The sequence below is a fragment of the Tympanuchus pallidicinctus genome, unplaced genomic scaffold, assembly GCF_026119805.1.
Source record: "Tympanuchus pallidicinctus isolate F22 unplaced genomic scaffold, pur_lepc_1.0 scaffold22, whole genome shotgun sequence".
In the NCBI taxonomy this organism is placed as follows: Eukaryota; Metazoa; Chordata; class Aves; order Galliformes; family Phasianidae; genus Tympanuchus; species Tympanuchus pallidicinctus.
The window spans coordinates 23069236-23091440 of NW_026294739.1; the positions used below are offsets into that span (position 1 = coordinate 23069236).

At 38.9% G+C, this 22205-nt stretch overlaps 1 protein-coding gene across 1 annotated transcript in view; it reads left to right on the forward strand.

The window, feature by feature from the left end:
• The window catches only part of WWTR1 (WW domain containing transcription regulator 1), a 45480-nt gene that overhangs the window by 7186 nt on the left and 16089 nt on the right, over positions 1-22205 (forward strand). The window contains exon 2 of the mRNA XM_052686490.1: positions 12640-12776. Within this exon, the coding sequence (XP_052542450.1) occupies positions 12640-12776 (137 nt within the window). The remainder of the gene's footprint in view (positions 1-12639; positions 12777-22205) is intronic.

Genomic DNA, 22205 nt, shown 5'->3' on the forward strand with positions numbered 1-22205 from the left:
TCCATATTCCTATTTTTCAATGCTTGACTGGTGAGCAATGGTTTAAGCATCACATAGTGAAGTAAGTCTCCTGTCAATAAACTTCAACCTCTTTAAGGTTGTATTAACATTTACCATGTTTCTGAAATTGAAAATTGTGTATGAGCCATGAGATTGCTGTTTTGTGAGGTTTTTAAAGGCCGTGGTTCGGCTTCAATTTAATCTGTGTGTTTTGTTTAAAAGAAGCTCTCACAACCTGACTGCTTTCCTCAGGCCTGGTCCAGCTGCCCAGTCCTGTGCTGTGGGGCGCCGTGCTCTCACTTGCAGTGCTGCTGATGGAGAAGTGTGTGTATCTGCTTTCTGGTGGGGTGTGTGAGGCAGTGGATTAGCAATTGAGGCACTGACACATGGCTCAGAAGTACCTGTAGGGATTGATAATGCCAGGCATGAGTGTTAAGAACCGATCAGCTTCTGTTCTTATCGATGAACAATTTCTGTGCATAGAAACTGAGCGCATACAGGAGTAAATACTCAATTTTACTCCATGGAAGTTGTTTCTTACAGTGTAAGCTGGTTGCCATGCCAAGCACATAGAAAGACATGTCCTGGTGAGGGTGGCTCAGCCCTGGCCCACCAGCAGCAGTAGGATCTCAGGGCCCACAGACAGGATCACAGCTGTTCCTCAGTACCCTTTGCAGGATGGCTCTCAGGAACTGGTGAGCATTTGTGCAAACCACATTCTACACCCAAACATGTTTGGAAGTAGAACAAAGTTTTTCGCAGAAGAGACTTTACAGTTGTAAGAGGAAGGCAGTGTGCCTGAGTGCAATTTATTAGGTTTACAGACCATGTTTTTAAAGGTCTTTTTTTGCCTGAAAAGTAATTTGGTGGATATGGTTTTGGTGCCTGTGTTTTTGAAAGGAGAAAGACTTTTGGAAAGACTTTGGGTTGTCTGCTTGGCTGAACAGCTGCAACTGAAGCAGCCCCTCAGCTCAGCATCTGCCCCTTGTGAATGCTGCTCCAGCCTGCAGCCAGCACAGAGCGGGTTGCCCCACTGCCTCCTCAGCACAGGCTTTCTGTCTGTACATGAGTGCAGCCTGTGCTGCGTGGCCATCGCTGCACAGTTTCATGGGGAATGCAGTGAAAGGTCAACATATCTGAGCGTACCAGAGCAGAATTTAGCGTGGGAGTTCTTCACAAAAGGTTTTTATGTCATATTTAGTTTTGTGACTATATTTTTCTAATCACTTTTGACATTCTATTCATTCCACTGTATATATTCAAACAGCAGCGTAACTTCTTTTGCCTATAGAGGTGAGGAATTTTTTGCAAATGTGCATGGCTTAATTTCACAGGCACAGGTCAAAAGTAAGGATCTGATGTGATGTGAAGTTACTGTGAGAGCTGTGGATCAAAGTCTGATGCATTGGTTGATGTATGTGGGTGCAGCATTTGACTCCTGTGAGCCCCATGTGTGGAGCTGTGGCTGCCAGTGCCCTCGTGCTGCTCTGGGGGCAGCACCCAGCTGGGGGTGGCTTCTCACAGGGAGCTGTCTCTCATCCCTGATGTCACCCAAATGTTAGATCATAATTGTAGAGAAAAAACTTTCTGCCTGAGAGGTGACAGAGGGTTCTACTCTTCAGTCCCGTTTTATACAGACGTTTTGTTTTAATCTGCTGCTGCAAGACATGATAGTGGAGAACCAATGAAATTATGCCACTCTGGTCACCATAAGGCTGGATGATGGAAGAGATTTTCTGGTGAGATTATTTACATCTTACTGAAAGTAGAATGATAAAAGATTGGTGTTTAGGAGAAATTAAGGCATTTCTGAAGATTCTGCACTGTGAGTAGTCAGTATGTTGCAAAAGGTATCTAAAAGGTATCTTAGCTAGGAAAGATTCTGTTTTTAGATGTTCTCAGGATTAAAAGAAGAGCAAACACCTTTTCCAGTCATCCCAAAGGTGAAAACAGAAAATCCTCAATCAGTCCTCATATTCAAAGATGGGGGGGAGAGAGGGGGAGGCGTGTGCACAGTTCCAAAAATAAAATTAAAAAATATATATAAAAAATCACCTATTAATGAAAACTTCTGGAGCTACTGATTTTGCACTGCTCTTGCTTCACTTATGTTCTGCTCATATTTTTAATTGAGTAAATTTTATTTACTCAAAGTCCACCCTCTCTGCTACCCTCCACAGAATAGATAAAGAATGTGAAAAGGTTAGTTTCAAAGTTATTCTGACGGCCTTGTGAAGGCCTCAGCAAGCAGTTGCTGGTACAAGGATAGTGGATGTGATCAGCGGTAGCGGAGCTTCAACTGAAGGTCACCCAGCCAAAACTCTGAACTTGTTGGTAGCCTTGGGAACACTGGTTATTTTTCCTTTCCTCTTGATTTTTATTTACGTATGTACAGGGGAAAATAAGTTCTCTGGGAAGTCTGAGGCATAAAGCAACAGATCTTTTTTTTTGATGTTGCACTTAGCTGTGCGTAGTTCCACAAATGTTTAATCTTTGAATTAATTGTTCACTTTGGGTTTAGGGTTCTGCTTTTAGTTTTTTCCTAAAGGCAATTCCAGCAGGTTTTCTTGCTGCATGAAAGGTCATTTATGGTTGTTTTATAATTCAGTGGAAATAAAACAAGCTGATGCAATGACAAGGCAGGGGCTGAGCTACTCTGATAGTTTAAAATGTTTTTATCATCTCTATAATTCAAAATTACAAGAAAACAAAGGAAAATGTGAAATTCAGTTTTCTGAATTCTGCACATGAATGACGTACTCCGTGGGAAGATCACCTTGACTGCAATCAAGGAGTACTTGCAACATGGAAAACCACCAGAAATTAATCTGAGTGAGCTGAAGTCTCTGAAATCTGCCTTTGAGGTAATGCAGGGATTTAGATCCAGCTGAGGATCAGTGCCACCTATTCCACAGTCTTTGCAGATTCATTGCACAGAGTAATTCAGATATGTCGGATAGTTTGTAACTGCTGACAACTGCTGGACCAGTGCCAGCTCAACAGCCTCAAGCATCTTCATCCCAAGCTCTTAAATTGATTCTGGTCTTTTGATTACAGAATACAGATTTTCTCCTAATAAATAAATTTGGCTTGTTGGTGATTTTTATTTTTCTTCTTAATGGCTGTACTAGGAACAGTGGGGAAAAAATATCTTAACTGAAGTTCTTGGGGCCACAGGGAAAGAGCGTATCACTGCACCTAACACAAAGTGATGTTTGTCCTGACTGTTGTTATGCATATGAATGTTGCAGCTAGCCTTTTAAGACAGTGTTTTAGATACTGATAGAAAGAAAATGTTCTCTTTGAGTCAAAGCTCTGCCAGCCATTAAAATTGTAATCAGTAAGTGAATTTTTACTTAAATCACATTTAAAAACAAACAAACAAAACAACAACAACAAAAAATGGGTGTTAGTTGCTGAAGGATCAGCAGTTTACAAATGATTTACTCTATCCCAGTATTCCTCTGACAGTGTAATTCCAGTAGGGATATGCAAGAGTCTGGACTTGCTTGACCTGAGTAAATCCTGCAAACTCTTCCTTTACACTGAATTCTCAAGGAAAAACAAAAAACAACAACATAAAAAAAAAAAAAACAACAAAAAAACAGGCTTCAGAAACCTGTGTGTTAAGAATGGCAGTGCTGGCACCCCGGCTTCATTGGTGTTGTAAGCCGTGGCTGTAGGGGCACGTATGTGCTGTATGTCCCACATCACAATTCAGTTATACCTAAAGAAAAATGCTCTCTAATCCTAACCGTGTTTCAGCTGATAGTAGCTGAAGTGAAAGGAACATGCAGGATGATCATGCTTACCTTTCACTCAGGTAAGGATCTGAATACTTTCATTATTGAAAACCATGAAAGTACCAGCAAATTATTACATTTTACCAGTTAAATTTTAAAATAGGGCTGTTTTATTCCTGTCGTTGGAGTGCCAATAAAGCATCACAAATACTCATTAAGATGACGAAGCTCCTTGCAGGTCCTTACGTTCTCACAAAGTGTCTTTTGACTCTTAGTAGTGAGCTTGTAGTTTGTAACTGAACAGTGCGCTCCACTGTGAATCCGTGGGCCGCGGCTATCCTGGTAGGTGGTATTTCTGTGCATTCGTATCAGCTTAAGGGAAGTCTTGCTTGTCCATGCATAAACCTACACTTTGGAAAGGTAGGTTTGCTTTTGAGTGGAATACATTTAATCAGAATATTACCACAGTGTCAGAATTGACAGCAGCTCCCTTCCTTCAGCAAAATCTTATTTACAATCCTGACTTCATTTTAAAATGCTCAGATTATGTACACTGAGCAGAACTGTCACCTTTCCTCAGCTGAGGTCAACTATCAGCTAGCAGACATTGTTTCTTTATTTTGGAATGGTTTTGTCTGGGCAAAGATTTGGTCTCTTACCCAGATCCTGTTTTTCATCTGTTTTTGATGGCAAATGGTTGCATTTCCCATCCATTTGCAAATAATGACTGTCTGGCAGGATTTCCTGGGTACGCGGTGGTTTCAGATTATAAAAAGCAAGCTTTCTGAACTCTAGTGATTAATGTGGTTATTTGTATGGACTTCTCTTCCATGGGAGCCAACCAGTTCATCCTATGGAAGATGAGAATAAGACTCCAGAACAATTCATCTGCCAGCTAATGACCTCTATCTTGAATCGCAAAGAAAAAAGGAATTGAAGTAGGACTCCTTTGTGTACTGAAATTTTTTGAAGAGCAGGAACCAATATTCTGGGAATCCATGTTTTGTAAGAAACTCCCCCAAAAGCTATTTGTACCCTGATCCATTTTTATTTAGTGGAATGAGGTACTGAGGACCTGTGGATCAGGAGTTATGTGAGCTGAACAATGGATAATGGGATCTGACTATGAAAAGTACCATTTATATATTAAACCTTCTTTTGTATTCCAAACTGTCCTTGAAAATTAAAAGCAGGGATGTAATAAAAACGTGTAAGTCTGCAGATGCTACAGGGAGCATTCAGTTTTTCATTTGTTTCTTGTGAGTCCATTCACTAGAAACAGTGTGATTTTTCCTCAGTGTGTATGTCAGCTAGCAGATGAACCCTTCGACATTTTCCCATGTGCTGAGGGAATCTTCTAGATGTTTAAGTATGGAACTGTAGAGAAGGTGTTGATGTCAATGACAGGCAGGCAAAGGCCAGCGAGACTGCAGGTGTGCCTGCTCTGACGTTTGGAGTAGGAGATGCTGTGTTTCTGCAGCTGAAGGCCTTTTTATCAAAGTGTACTCAAACGTACTGCAGTGATCTGAAGACAGTTCTTCAAATTGTGAAGAGAAAGGGGTCCACCATGATTAGTTAAAAAGCAAAATATCGGAGATTACAGATATGACAATGGGTTCAACCCCACGCGTTCTTTGATCACATGTACACCAGGTTGGAAAAAAAAATCCATTTTTTAATGTTTGTGCAAAGCGTACATTGCTTGGGAGACATTAATGGTGATTTTCTAACAGACTCAGAAAGCAGAAATTGAAGTAGTAGTTTAGACTGTAGGGAGCCCTCAGACCAAATTCTGCAAAGTCATCCGCTTCTCTGCCTCTGGATGATGCAGTGGGATGCAACCTTACAGGAGAATTTTTCTTATGTGCAGTTTTGGTTTTGGATGTTTGTATTAATAATTGTTCTTGCATGAAGAAATGTTTGATGCTTTATGAAGAGGAGTGCTCTTTGTTGTTGGTTAGCTTTATTTTGGTTTTTACTGAAATGCAGAATATGTTAAAATATTATTGATTTTCTAGAAATGGCTGCTTGGTAGTAAAAGAATATTTATGAGATGAGCTGATTCTCCTTGCTTGCTACAAGAAGTATTATTTTTTTTTTATGTATACCCTGATTGCTCACAAATATGCTAGCTTCTGACAGGGCTTTTTTGTTGGTGAATAAAGAGTTGGAATCACGGAAGATGGATACAGCCTCTAGATCAAGTGGAGGACAATTAACTATTTTTCATTCTGCAGCCTATTTAACAACTTCAGTAACTTCATGAATCCGAAAATGTCACATGTATCTCTCAAGGGAGTGTTTTGTTTCAGATTACTATTTGTTTCCCCAAATAAAATAAGTGTGCTTTTTAATAGGATCAATAATATGTATCTTTAAATATAAATGATACAGACATCTATCAAACAAATGTGTTGACAACATTATATATTGCATACATTAAACAATTCCATTGCAGTGTTGTATATAATAGTTTCATTCAGTGCCCTTTTTTCTTTTTCTCAAGAATTAGGATTTCATCCAAATCCTCAGGGTTAAGTTGTCAATAGAACTCAAAGGGTGTTTTGTTTCCATGTGTGTAACTAGTTTAATGTTTTTTAAGTCTGTGGCATATGGTAACAATAGGATCAGTTGGTTATGGGGAAGCTTAGTGGGATGTTCTTAAGGTTCTCTTCAAGGTAGTGAGTAATGTTGAAACTAATTCAGGAAAAGAGCAACCATTTTCGCTAAAGAAGTTATTTTAATTAGTGCTTGGCAGAGGATAGTAAGTATTCAAATACTTCTGTGATGTTCCAGCTTCAAGATTAGAAATTACAATGAAAATGCAATAGGAACACAAAGTCTTCAGTTTAGTGGCTACATTGTGTCTGCTTGTTAAAGTTTCATGAAATCTTCGTGAAACATTTATCGCTGTCTGCAAAAGCAAGCGGTGTGAATACCGTTAGATACATCTGCAACTTGAAGTCCTGCGGGCTTATTGGGCTTATTACAAGGACAAGTTGTTGAACAGTTGAGTGTTAGTTATTAATTTCTGCACTTCCAGTGGTGAAGTGACTGAGAGATACTGTTTTCATATGCATTTGTGTCTTTCGGGTGAAAGATAAAATCTTTTTCCTACCAAGTGCTGGAATGAAGCGAGCAGTATAAATGAAATCACTAACACACAACTTTAAGCTCTTCAGTCTAATAGGTGCTTTGTCCTCATGTGCTTGTGCTTGTTGATTGTCCTTTGTAAAATATGATTATTTTTTAGTTATGAATAGGGGAAACTTTTTTCTGCTTTGCTGATAACTGGTGAATAATATCAGCATACAGTTAAATGCTGAAGTTAGGGAACAGTGCTTAGCAGTCATTCCAGCTGCTGCAGTGTCCACCGCCAGCTGCTCAAGGGCTGTCAGCAGGGCCCACCAGGGCTGCTGCGATGCAGCCAGAGCATGGGCTGCACCACTAGCTCACTCTGACATGTAATAGGCATGTCAGGATCTCTTAGATTCAAGGGAGAGGAGTTGCAAAGGTTCTTTGTAGTAAAAAGCTCATATAATATAATAATGTGGTTGTAGACTTTTTTAATGAAATAAAAGTATTAAAGTATCGTGGTTGATTTTCATCTATCTTTCTAGCTGCTCTCACCTTCCAGAAATCACTAGACCACAGCTGAATTTGAAATAGACTGAACATAACCCATCCATTTCCCAGTTCAAGCTGTTCTGGCTGCAGGGTGCTGCTAATAGCAGTAGTCTGGCCTTGCCTCATATTCCCTGCTGCGTATTTCACAGCCTTTTTCTCTATTTTATTTCGACTTACAGTCGAAAGGGGACTCTGGGGTCCATCAGATCAACCTTTGCATCTAGCAGAAAGATAATTAGCAGGATTTGTTTCCAGGTCAGCACACTGACAGAAGAATTCATTCACTTGACCTTGCCAGACGTGGTCATTAGGCCTCACACAAAGGGAATGGTCAGGTGTCCTGGGGCCAAGGAGTGGCTGCCCGCTACTCGTTAGTGGTACTGAGCAGAGTTTATCTTCTGCTGCGAAATCCTTTGTGCTTCTCTTGGCTGAAACATTGTGTGGTTTGGACCTGCTGGTGGTTTTAGCAGATATTGCACTGCAGCACCACGGGCAGGCAAACTTAATAGACCAGAATGTTGTTGAGCAAGGCCAATTTTTTTAAATCTCAGAACCTGTCAATTTGTTTAAAGGTATGTTTGCTACATCATGCAGTGCCGAAGCACTTCTGGTGGAATCTTTTTGCCCCTTTATTTATCTATTTATTTATTTATTTATTTATTGTATACAAAGGACAGAGGGACAGAGAGAAGTTGGGCAATGGTTTGGCTCTGCCTACAGAGATGTAAACAGATTTCCCAATGTTTGATAATGATGGTGCAGCCGGAAGTGGATGACTGGATGGTCTCCAATGCAGTCTGAGCTGTCATCCTGCTGGGAGCAGTTAATGAGTCAGAACATATGGGTTGTTCATGTTGATGAGTCATCAACTTCCCACTTGCCCTGAAGCAGCTTTACTTTGATGTGGCTCAGTCACAAAATCCACTCTTAGTCCCTTTGACAAAGGCCCAATAAAGGACTCCATACAAGTTCTACACAGTTAGCCTAACTCTGAGCTTGTGTTGTTTCAGTTCAGAGCACGCTTGCAGGATAAAATATTTTGAATCAGTTCTTTCTCCTTAATTATACTTAAAGTTCTTTTCAGAGAAGTAGATCTGAGTTTCCTAATACTGGAAAAAAAAAAAAAGATGATCCCAAAATAGAAACCCCAGAAGCACATTCGTTGTTGGAGTTAGTACGAGCAGAAAAAGAATGAATGTACTTCATGCTGCTGCTTGCTAATTTGAACTGAGCTGTTTTGGCAAGGTTGCGGTGGAGGTTGGTGATCAGAGCCTAGCAGTGAAAAAATGCAGTACGGTGCAGTAGCTCAAGTCATGGAAAATACTGAAGTTTCAAAGCAGGAAGCAGACACCCAAACAGGAAGCATTGATCAATACTTCAGATGTGACAAGTGGAAGAGAATCTCTAAGTCCTAATAAAATACTAAGTTTCTGAAATCTGGAGCATTGCATTAAATATTCTTCTGATGAGGGGCCACCATTGGGATACAATTTACTGCTCACTGAGCTTGTGTATCATAGGAGGTGCACAGAGATGTTATTGTAGAATTTATTAACTTAGACATATTTAGTTTCTCTTTCTGTATAGGTGCTGTTACACGAGGATTAAGCACACAAAGCAGTTAATAACAACATTATTCTGTATGTAAAACTGGGAGAGCTAGCATGCAGTCAAGGCCTTAAGGGACGCTGTGGCCAAGGTTTAACTCACCTATAACTGATTCTCTCAGTGACACTGGAAGTTAAATGCTCAAATGTGTAGAGCTCAGATTTTAGGAGAAGTGAAACTGTTGCTGTTTTCCAGGCCTATCATCCCTGTAGTGCATTTTAAGATTTCTAGTGCATATTATTATTTCTTGTCTATAGCTTTGTTTTCTGGCTTGTTTTTATAGCCTATGTGATACATGCCAAGAAAAAAATCCTTCCAAGATGAATACTTCTAGAAATAATAAGTCGATGGATTGATACAATCCCAGATAGCTCTACTGAGATGTTTTCTCCTCAGTATTTTTCGTGTATATGTACTTATTACAGATCTGAATCACTTCAATGATCTTTGCTGGGAGTCTCACGTAGCACGTGTACTGTATTGAAAGTGTGAGACCAAAAAAGTCATAGTTATTGTAACAGACTGCCAGCTGCAACCAGGCACTCCCAATGCTCTTTCCTACATACCTGCTAGCTGTGAAGCTGTGCAAAATTGAGAGTGTGACTCACCTTCCATTGATATTTGAGGCAAAACTTACAGTGACACTGGTTTTTCGGGATCAAGGCCTAAAAAGGGTATCCATCTTCTGATCAATGTTCTAATTTACTACTTGGTGAACTGTTTTGCAGAGAACAGAAAATTACTTTATGTTGCATTTTGTATGCAGTAATGATAGCATTGAATTATGTAACCTCTTCCAGTTCTTAACATGTATCTACATATGAAGTGCGATAAAGAAGGTAACGAAAAAAGAAACACTGAGCAGTGTGTGCTCCAGCCTTCCGCTGGCTTCAGCTGCATGGATTTCCTGGTCATCTGAGCACATTGGAGATATTTCTTAACTTTATTTTTGTCCAGGAGATAAACGCCCTTTCTCTTGGATGCATCCCTGGATGTGGCATTTCAGAGCCTCCTAAAAGCTCATGGGGGCTGGAGAAGTGTAGATTCCATGGTGCAGTTCTACATTCAGCAGGAGGCAGAACAGGAGCCCATGGATATGTTTAAGTCATCATGAGTCATCTTTGGGATACCGAGCAGGCTTTATTTCTTTCCCTCCATAATTCAGATGGAAGGGTACAAACTTGCATACGTCACTCTGCAAGTGTTGGTAGCTCTTCCCTGAACCTGAATATGAGTGATTGTGTTTTGTTGTCTTAATGTGAGAATGTTACTGGAGAAAGGAACTCCGATAACAGAATTCAGTATTGTAGTGTGGCTTTAAGAGCATTTCCTGCTTGTTGTACGTGGTTAGTGGCTCTAGTTAAAGGCTGCAGGTTTGGAGTTAGGCTGAGGAATACGTTCAAACAAGTTAGAGATTGCTTAATACAGCTGAGTTCATAAATCCTTTAACTTGTGCTTCAGATTTTGCTAACAAGAGTTGATGTTTTCAGTTTCTCGTGATGAAACTAACAGGAAAAGAGAAGAGAAAAAAAGTCTTCAATTAATTTGAACATTTTACAGTGTTGGAAAAATGTAACTAAAAATGTTGGAAAGAGGGAAATCTGTTTTGATACAAGCAACAAAGAGGTAGTAATTATTTAATTGCTAGCACTCATGTTTAAAAACAAGTTTCACAATTTGGGGAATGATCTTTTCTATTATACATGGGTATTCCAAAATCCATCGCTTTGATTAAGGGTAGCTTCTTTATTTGAATTAAAATGCCAGAGAAACAGAACAATGGAGCTTTAAATAACAGTGCTTTTCAGTTCACTTTGATGTAATTATCAAAAACAATGCCCAATTTATTGCATCTTTTGTTCAGAACGCCACTTCTTTTGGAAGAAAGATCATTTAACTGAGCTGGATACGAGAATTCTTGTGCTTGGAAAATAATACAACAATAAAAAGAAGAAAAGCCTCAAATGTGCTTAAGTTTTACAGTGAGAGAAGAATAAAATCATTCAGTGCTAGCAAGAAAAAATGGTGGATTATCTCCTTGTAAATAGCAATGATTACATACAATAAATACGCTCATAGCTTTGATAAAATAAAGTGCTCAGCTGCTTAGAGGCTGAGTTGTAGACAAGCACTGAAGTGAAAATGAGATCTTCAGTTGTACTTTTGGAAGTGTACGTTAAATGTAAAATATTAGGATATGGTCACAGACTGATACAGGCAATGCAGCTGTTCTCTGTTCTTTAAAAATTTGTTCTGATTTTGTTTTGGTTTGGTTTTCTTTAATGTAGATATGTTTGGTATTTTTGCTGCTTGTAATTCACGTTATTTTGGTAACATCAGAGATAGACAGTAAAGAGTTTGGACATGGTAACGTGGCAGTAGATGTAAACTCACTTGTTAAATAGTGCTGTCTGTCAGCAAAGTCTGAAGTTGTTGTCGCAGCCTTAATGACAATGCAACGATAGCTTAAAGTACCAAGGAGAAGTTTTGAGACTGAGATCAATAAAGGGGAAATTAGGAATTGCTTTTATGAAAGGTGGATCAGAATGGTTTTCTAGACGTGGAGCTTTTAGAAGTTTTACCCTTCTTTATATGTTCCACTTAAAGGCATTCCTCTTTAAAATAGCAGAGGAAAACTTCTCTGCATCCAGCCAGCAATCGGTATGCTGGCTGGCTGATGGGGCAGAAAGCAGGGCATGCCAAGATGGAGCCACATTCAGCAGAGTCACGGGCTGGGTACCAGACTCCCCTGCTTTCATCTACCTCTCTTTTTTTTTTTTTTTCCTTTTCTTTTTGTCTTTTGCTTGTTTCAAATGGAGTTGCATGGTCAGCCTTGAAATCCTTGTTCTGATAAGTGTCTAAATTCATGCATTTCAGTGAAAACCTTCCATTGTAGCAAAAACACAGTCCCTTCATCTCTTTAATCTGACAAAAGATGTGTTGCAGCAATCTCGGGTATTAGTTATTTTGGTGTGGTTTTCAGTGTTATGTATATATATACATGTATATACACATATGTATATATATACATCAGCCTTTACCTCAGGAGAGTGGTGGATACACTGCTGATACACTGACTACCTTGATTAAAAACTGCTGGTAACTTTGCAGAGACGCTGGTCCTACTGATGTCATCTGCCTCTCTTGGCAACAAGAATATAATCTGATATTTTTGGAGATATAGACTAGTTTTCATGGAGTGGTAAGGAGCAAAACAGAGCTTTCTGGCAGAACACCTGTATTTTCAAAACTTGGCAAAATGACCATCCTTTGGTGCATGGAAAATGGCCCCATATTTGAATGTGTAGAAAGAAGTGTTAAGAAAAGGGTGAACAACTTTTTGACGGTCAAGCAGCCTACAAGATGAGTATCTGTTACAGATTTTCACTGTCATAATGGGATTCATCTTTTGTTTGAGTGAAAGTAATTCAATCAGAAGTGGCACGTGAAGTGTCAGGATGGTGGGGGGAGGAAAATATGTAAGGGCTAAAGAAATGGCAAGATGACAGATGATTTCAGATGGGTTGGTGTGAGGTAAGGAGGAGAAATAAGTGTGGGATTAGAAGCACAAATAGGACGTTCATGGTCTTATGCCTAACCATGTATCATAACGTACGTGGGAATTGTCTGTTAAACTTTTGCTTTATCTTCACTTTCTCAGTCACATAGAAAAAATTACAACATGGCAAGATCCTCGAAAAACTATGAATCAACCACTGAATCACATGAGCCACCATCCCGCAGCTACTTCCACGCCAGTACCACAGAGGTCTATGGCAATGTCTCAGCCAAATCTCGGTGAGTACTGGATCTCATTTCTGTGGTGGAAATATGAACAAGAGGGCAGGGCCATCTTTTACTGCTATATTTCCCAAAGTATTTTTGCTTCAAAAAGGGTAGTTCTGATTCCGTCATCAAGCCAAACAGTATGTTCTCTACTTCCTTTTCTTATTTTTTCCTTCTGTAGAATTGGCAGTAAGTGAAGTTGCACTGTTTGAAGTTCTAACAGGTCATGCATTTTATTTTTGATGTTCTGTGAAAAGTTTTTGATGATGAACAGAGAAAAAATGAAACCTTCCTATACTTTTTCATTCAGAGGTGGTATAAAGCCTCTACAATTCCACCAGATAATTTTCAAAGCTTAGTGCACAACATGCTACCATAGATAATCTGTCTGCAGGCTTTCCTGTGTTCCTTCAGGTCAGAGCTGGTAGCTGTTGGTAGTGGTGGTTGTTTTTTCCCTCTTTTCCTTTTTTCCCCCTCATTTATTTATTTCTTTATCTATTATTTATTTTGCAGCAATATGCTCTGTGGTAGGAAGTGCTTTCTAATAGAAACTACTTCTAGCAAAACAGTAACAAGTTTTGAAGAATGAATTAACTAAAAACTTGTAAACGTGTGGGGTTTTTTTGGTGTTCGTTTGTAGCACTTCAGGATTAACTGTAAACAGCAGCTTATGTTCCTCTGATTTTGCCAGAATCTTAGAAGAAAAAAACCTTGAAATTCTGAAAATATTAAAGATATAAATGGAAGCAAACATTTTTAATAAATAATTAAGACTGATACTTTTTCAGTTCAGATCCTAGTAGTTTTAACTGCTCTGGCTTTCAAGTAAATGAGGAACACGTAGGTCAGTATAGAGTCTCAAGGTCACAAAACTGGGTCAAATAAGTAGTCATAAAAACACGAACTAGATTGGTGTTTGAGTTCATTTTTGTACATTGGTCTCATAATTTCATGGTTATTCATGTGCAGTCGGTTCATCAGTTTTGTCTCTTACATTCCAAGAAAACTATAGTAATCACTTGGCTGACAGTGGTCACCAACAACAATTATACAGAATCAATTTTTACTTCTGAATTGAATTAGTAATAAATGCTTATGCTGTCCCTTGCAGTAAGTAATTTTAGTTCATAGAGCCGTAGAATGACCTGGGTGGGACAATGTCATGACAGAACAAAATTCTTACATTCTCTCAACAACTGTCCTACTTGTATATGTTCAGTACGGAGGCGTTGTTGGTTATGTTATGTGAATCAGCAGACAGCAACAGATTGTATCCTTAGCAGACATCAGAACAAACCTGAGGAAAATCCTTCAGGCAAGAGCTTACTGCAGTGTGTCACTCTACATGGTAAAGTTAACAGCTGGGCTGCTTGTATTATTTCAAATCACTGATGAGACCAATTTTGAAATGAGCAACAGGTAAGAATAGCACAGAGGTGGGTTTGTTTTTGTTTTTTTTTTTTTCACATCAGCTCCTCAGCTTATATTAACATCTGTTGAATTCTCTATAATTAAAAAACAGAGGATGTACCATGATTCAGGATTCAGTGTCCAATAGGCTTTTTTCCGTTTGTCAATAGAAGTGAAGTAAGATTAATCAGAGGCATATCATGTGCTGTAATACTTGCACATTGAAGGAACATCTTAGGATACAAAGGTTTAGAAATAAAGGCTAACACATAATTAAAAGTCTGTTCTTGAAGGGACTTGGGATGCCCAATAGGTCCATAGCCTTCAAAATCTGTCACTCATATAGAGACTGTGTTTCATTCAGTATTCTTCACATTTATTTACAAAGTATTTAAACAGTTGGGTATTCAAGCAGTGCTTAGCACAATGGTTCTGGTCTGTGACAGAATTTCCTAAATATTAGTTCCCTACAGATGTGTAGAAGTTACCACAATGTCCGTATTTAATTAGTCAAGAAAAAATTTTTGTCAACCTGTTTTGGTGAATTTTTCCTCATGCTGGTGGTTTTCTAAAGGCATTCTGTGATGCACCTTTGGGAACATAAGTCTGGTTGCAGAATAGAGTAGCACTTTCTGCATTGTTATTAAATTCAGCATCAGATAGAATCATAGGATCGTAGAAATGGTTTGTGTTGGATGTTCAAGATCATCTAGTTCCAACTCCCTGCTGTAGGCAGGGACACCGCTCACTAGACCAGGTTTCTCACAGCCTCATCCGGCCTGGCCTGGAATGCTTCCACGGAGGGGGCATCCACAACCTCTGTGGGCAACCTGTTCCAGTGTCTCAGCACCCTCACAGTAAAGAATTTCTTCCTGGTATCTAATCTAAATCTACCCTCTTCCAGTTTAAAGACATTTCCTTTCATCCTGTCACTCCATGTCCTTAGATTACAATTAATTAGATATACATCAGCACAATCTTGTAATTTCTAATGTGTTTGTATTAAGTATTTATGTATCTAAACAGGATGCAGTAGCTTCTGAATACTTCATGTGTTTGTTTAAAATAGACGTGAATGTGGTTTCCAGTGCGTAAGGTGAATGTATCTCTTTTGAAATTATCCTGGTCAAATGGAAGGGAGATACCATCCCTCTCTTTTGTGAAACAACAGTGTTACTTCTAATGTTGCCTTCTTGGGTCAGCTCGGACACTGAATGAGCAATTCTTTGGTGTAGTGGTGAGACCTCCTGCCAGAAGTGATCGTGCCAATGTCCTACAAGCATCAGAGAAGAAATGGAAACTGAATAATAAGCTAAATCACTCTTCTGGCCGTCATTTTATAACTTTTTAGCAATTGAAGTCTGTGCGTCTGTCTTCTGCTTTCATATTTTTTGGTACTGTAAGAATTTAAAAAGGTTTTCTTTTGAAGATGTGCCACCTACAAGAAATAGATTTAAGTATTCCAGGTCTGCATAGTGATCTGCTCTTCCAATTAGTAACACATGTGTATTCCTTGCTGTGCTTCTGATGAGGAGACGGAAAATACGCTGTGTTCTGTACAGCTTGTTGCTTCGGTTTATAAACTTCTGCGAGCAAACTTTGCTAGTGAGTGTCTAAAGGCACACAGAAACATTCTATCAAAAGCACATGATGTTTAAGAGGTACCATGTCCTGATATGTTTAGACTTGAGAGATGTGTGTAGTCAAAGTTAAACTGATAGATGTACCTTGAAAAAACTGCTTTTTTACCTTCTCTTCTTACTGTGGATTTGTGTTGTCTGTATACACTGGTTTCCTTATAGCATTTATGTTTAGATTTGTGTTGTCTATATATACTAATTTGCTTATAGCATTAGAAGTGTTTGTTTTCTCACCAACATTTAAAGCACTGCTTATTACATGTTGTATAACAAAGGCATCCAAAGGCATTTCTTTCTTTGATGCATCTTGATAAATTTGCATAAAACAAACACATGCTAGGTGGGTTTTTGTGTTAGCTTACAGAAGACCACTAAATGAAGTGAAGTGTCATGAATGGAAGGGGAAATCTGTCTCATACTGAAAGCTCACTGTTGCAAGCATTCATTAGCAAATATTCAGGCTTGCTTGGTCTGATTTTTCTAAATATTTTGCCTTTTTTTTTTTCTAAAGCAGTTTGTAGATAGATATCCTAAGGAAAGGACTGAATTAACAGCAGTTCTTAAACTGTTTCATTGTTGGAATGCCACACAGTAAATAATCAGCCTCTAAATGAAGACAATTGGATGCACTGTATTTTTCACCTCTTCATAAGTGCTTCATAGATGCCATTGACTTTGGTGCTGTCTATGGATGGATCTCTGGTCTGCCCAGTTTGAAAAGAATTTTTGACTGATTGATAAAATTCTGCTTGCATACTACCAGTCAGCTAAATTAGTGCAGTAGATCTAAAGACCCCACATGGAAGGAAGGATATCTGTGCAGTCTTACTGTAGGCATCAGATATAGATTCCTGAATTAGGAAGACCAAGCTCCGTGGACTTCCTGCGAGTGAAAGGAAGGAAGGAGCAGTTGAGTGCAGCCAAACTAATGGCCAAACTGCTGGCTGAGTGATGTGGCAGAACTGCTCTCTGGAAATGCCCAAGTCCAAGTTAAGGAAACTGGTCTGCCTTAACAGCAGTCACCAGTGTGAGGAGATCACCTCGCGTGTTTTGGTGATGGTGTTGTTTTTTCATTTGCTTTTTTGCCTCTTAACACTGATACCCATTTCTGTCACAGAGATTTGTCCATGAACTTAAAAATGCAGCATTTATCTGCATTGCTCAAGATAATTTAACTGAGTCTGAAGACAGGTGGGAGTTATGGCACTTTGCATCTGCTTTCTTTTTGAAATCAGCCAGGAAATCCAGCCAATAAAACAATGCAGTATTCCTGTTTAAATCAATAAACACATGAACCAAGGTTTCCATATCCTGCCAGGATAAAAGAAGCGTAGTTACTATTGTTTGAAAGTGATAAAACAGTTTTGGTTACTGTGTCAAAGTGATCTGGAGATAAGAAACTCCCAAGGTGTTTGAAAACAGGCAGTATGTATTGCAGTGATAACAGGCATACATTAAATGGTCTGGATTTTGCAAGGCTTGGTTTTCATTGCCTGGAGATTTGGCTACAAATACATGTAGGGAGGAACACATTTTTCCTCCTGTGTAGCCCGTGCCCACTCACCACCTGCCAAGTGGAAAGGCTTCGTGTTTCAGGTCATTTTTAATTACTGGATGTCCTGAATCTGGGTATGGTCAGTGTGAATAATTTTGGCAACTGCTTCTGGTTAATGAAATAGCACTTACAGAAGAGCTGAAACAGTTTTAGAGGACTTCTGAGTTCTGTTGGAATGATGGTTTTACAATACAGCTCTGGAAAATAGTATTTTTTTGTTATTTGTATTTAAAATCTCCAACAAGTAATTTACTGTGCACATTTCAAATTGAGTTACTTGTGTTTGGAAGACAGGCTGGCAGCTGTAGAGATGAATGGGAATTAAGTTCAATATGAGATAAAATAAATGCAGATGTCTCAAAGGATACACATCCTTATACCAGCGCCCAGCCATCTAGTAAATGTGAAATGACAAAGGGTGGTGTGTTTTAAAGAGTTTTTGGTGCTTTTTCAAAGTCTCTCATTTTTTAAAATTTCAATACAAAGAAGTTTCTGTCGTTGTAAGCACTTCCTTTCAAGGTTAATAATCCAGACATGTGCCAAAAATGTAAGACTGGAGGCGGAATGCAAGGGCTGAAGATTATGCGAAACAACTGAAGGCAGAAGTAATGTAACGATATTTTAAACAGTAATGGCCATTAGTAATTGGTCATTAATATTAATGGTGTCTCCCCCATAAAGCGGCCTCCTCTGTTATTTGTTCTTACTTGTTGAAATATTGTTTAAAAAGAAGTGCTTAAGTTCCTACAGAGTAAATTTGCAATCTTCTAAATAATTTCCTGCTAAATCCCAGATTTAGTGGAGCACCTGCATTTTTTTCAAGCTTGAAGGTTAAAAAATTAGTTACATGTGTGTATCACAAAATGTAACAGTTGAAACTGTTGAGAAATTTCCGTATGGCTATTTTCAGCCCAGAAATCTGTATAAAAGACTCTCTGTACTGGGATAGTACAACTTTTTGGTTTAATACTTTACAGATTTTTGGAACAAAATGCACCAGAAATGAAAAGCAGCATTTTTTGCTGACCTTGTTGGAAGGCTAACACTGTTTCTGGGAAATAAGCAAAACAAGCAGTTCTTTGTTGGCATAAGGAGAGAGAGAAAAGGAGGGTTGCTCAGTCCTTTTTTCCTCACCATGTCGTGACTAAGTCAAAACTGTAATATAGCTGTGTTCTTTCTTTCTTTTTTTTTTTCTTCTTTTTTTTTAGCCTTTATAGACATGTGTTTTTCATCAAGTTGTGTTGCGTGACACCTGGTGCTGGCAGCTGATGTGAGTTAGGCTCTGGACTGCCCATAAACAAAGTAGGGAAAAAGGTCCAGAACTGCATCTAGACTCTTTTGAAACTAAAATAATAAAACTTGGTACAATCAGTTCAACACGTATGTCAGAAACAATTTACATTTGCATGTTTTGGCTTCTGCAACTTGCAGATTGCTTTGCCCTCAAAATAATCCTTACTTAGTATGTACCCAGAACGTAGTGTATAACAGGAAGGTCTGCCACAGAGAAAGTAGTTCACTAGAATATCTTCAGTAATTTACATGAAAACAAGCAAAGAATTGTCTCATGTTTCATCTAACTGGAAAAAGACAATTATGTAGAATTAATTGAGATGTGAAGTAAACTGTTGCAATTCCATGGACTGCAATGAAACTGTGGCCACACACTTCATGTTTGGAACTTATTTCTACATTTTTATTCGCTTTCATATGAGCTGGAAAATTGTGTAACAGCTGTTTATTGAAGAGACTCAGTTCATTTTGCAAAACAAATTTGTTTCTCCCAAGGGAACAGAATTCAAGGGCACCTTGAATCAGTCTGCTAGAATAGTGACTACTTTTCATCTGTGATGTTAAAACCAATCTCCTTTATAGTGACGGAGTTGAGCCTTTTAGATTTTTCCTTTGTTTGCAGAACTTAGATATGTTCCTCTGGGAGAGCCAAACCCTGCCTAGGGAATTCAAGCTTTCTGAAGACCTTAGTTAGCCTCTTGGATACAGTGCAGAGTTTCTAAGTCTGAACACAGGCTGAACGGAGCTCCTAGAGCACAGCTGAGTTATTAGATGGAGTCGGTATTCAGTCTAGTTGGAACCACAACTGTGAGTTTTTCTTTTTTGACTCAGACTCTGTGATGTTACTAATGGCATTCAAATATAAATTCAGAATTCAAATATAAAGTAACAGATATTAACAAAGCCAATTAGGTAGTAAATAATGTGGCACAAGATTGCATCAGATGGAACAGAGATCTGTAGAATGTTGTTGTGCCATTAAGGTTGTTCACAGCTGTTGAAACAAGATCTTCCTTTGACTTGGCTGGGCTCATTCAAGACAAGGAGTTAGCAGCTACGCACAAGAAAATGTTACAGAACTTTTCAGTATGGGATTTCAGCTCTGATTCAGTTAAGAATATGAAAGAGAATAAGTAACAGTTTGGGCTAATTTCAGGAAAAGCAGTGAAGTAAAAGACTTTTCTCAAAATGAGCTTGCGTGTGTACCAAAGTGGATGGTCTTTCCATTGCTGGGATTCTTTCCATTCCAACTAGTGTACTTAAAGATTCCCTATTAATTTGAAATCTAGCCAGTATCATTCATACCAAACCCACTTAAAGATATGTCAGGTACTATAATTTCTTGTTTTCCCCATGCATACCATTGTAGCTTACCTTCCAGAAAAGCAACCTACTGTCATCTCCAAGGATATTTTTCTTTCTTGTTTGAAGAACTCATGCAGTATAAAGTTAAAAGCAGTGAAAACTCTCGGTCATGTAATAACTATAGCTGTGTGATCATTCTTTTCTGCACATCTTCTGAGTCTGGAATTCTGCCTGGTCATGTTTATTGCCCAAAAAGAGAGCTTTGCAGGGTAAGACCTACCCAATGCTACACATAATGTGCACAAAAAATAGGAGGCCAGGGAGGTGGGGGAGCTTTAGAGAGGAAAGGAGGAAGTGGTTTTAGCGGCACAACTACTTGGGAAATAAATGTGACCACGTATTTGAATGGTATTGATTCTGTAAAGAATCAAAAGGATGTCCCTTTTGCACTTTCTTTATCTGTCAAAACTTCAGTGGCAAATGCTCCTATTCGCAGCTTAAGTATGTAACCCTACTACATTAGGTTTTCTGATGCGTCGTTCAGTGACCTTGACTTCTGCAGTTCTGATGAACTGTAGAACTTCTGGGCTATTTAGGAAAACTGAGGGTGCTGGAGTATTGGTGTTAGTACTGCCCGTACCTCTTTGTAATGCCTCTGGCTTTGTGACATCACTGCATTTCTTTGCTGCACATCTTTTATTTCAGTTATTCCAGATACAAGTAGGTTTGTGAGAACCCGAGAACATCATCAACATATCACTGGTAAACTTCTATGTTCTTTGACCTGGATATTTCTTTATACCCGTTGGTTTTGTCATGTCAGAGCTTCTCACAGATAAGAGGTGTTGATGTAGGAAGCTGTGGTTTTTAGTGTAAGCCAGCCTGCATTCACACAGTGTAGCTGTCTTTTTTTATCTTAGGAGCATCATGCAGAGAGCCCCACATCTGAAATTGTTCAAAGATCTACTCAGGGCTGGTTTGGCCCTCTCAAAACTAGTGATAACACACTGCCACGGAACAAAGTGAGTGGCTCTGCACTGTAGTCTCTGGGTTCCGGAAGGCTTTTCTTGGGGATCAAATGGCACTTAAGTGCCTCTGGAGAAGCCGCGTTCAATGACACACTGGTGTGTCTGTCCTACACTCTCCAGGACTTCAGAATCTGGAAGCATGTTGCAAAGATGCTTTAGATACATTTGCGTCCTCTCCATGCAGCCTGGAAGGATTTACTAGTGTGGACTTTGCACCACCTACAGGTAACGAAGTTGCTTCTAAACCCAAAGAGTCCTCAGTATAGCACAGCAGCAATCCATACCTATTAGGCATGGCTAGTGCTCATCTGGAGAAGGAACAAAAATTAATCTACACCCCAAATAAAACCATATAGTTGGCATGTTGAAAATTCACTAGATTTCATTCCTGACCTCGATGGAGGATATCGGTGCTGAATGCTACTTACAGCACCATAACAGGAAGAACTTTTGTGTTAGATAAGTCAGGAGGACATAGAATGTCTTTCAGTTGCTTAATCTGTAAATGTGCTTGCTTGTGCAATAGCAAACCACTGAAAATGACTGATACCAACCACCACTACATTTATACAACACAATAAGATGCCCAAGGGTATTTCTGTCACCAAAAAATACAAAGTGGTTCTGTTTCTCAGTCTTTTGTCCACTGTGTACGATCTGCAAATTTTACAATTTACAATTGTAAATCTTTCAGTTGTATCTTACAGTCTTACAATTTACAATCTGTCTTTCTTTTGACTATAAGACAACGTTCTCAGACTGCCTGTCTCATAATAAGCAGTTTCTTTAGCTGGAACCAATATATTTGTTCAGTGCTGCAAGTGATTACTGTTTTGATCATTTTCCTGAATGGCTCAGTTACATTTTTCACTGTTGTTTGAAGACATTTTGCTCTCAGTTGTTTCATTTTCTGTAAGTAGTCTTTCCTGAGAGCCACGATCATGCTTTATGTGAATTCTTTCTATCTTGAATCGGGGACTCTTCAATGTACGTAAGATTATCCATAAGCTATTGTCTCTATAGTTTATCCAGTACATCTTTTATTTCTGGAGATAATACCCAATATTATTCCAGTCATTTTAGTACACTTTTTCCAGTGACATCATAACATCTTTCCTGCTTACTCACCTTTATCTTCTGTGTTGGGCTCTGTACACAAAGAGAAATCTATGTATATATATACGTATGTGCATATATATGATCTGGTTTT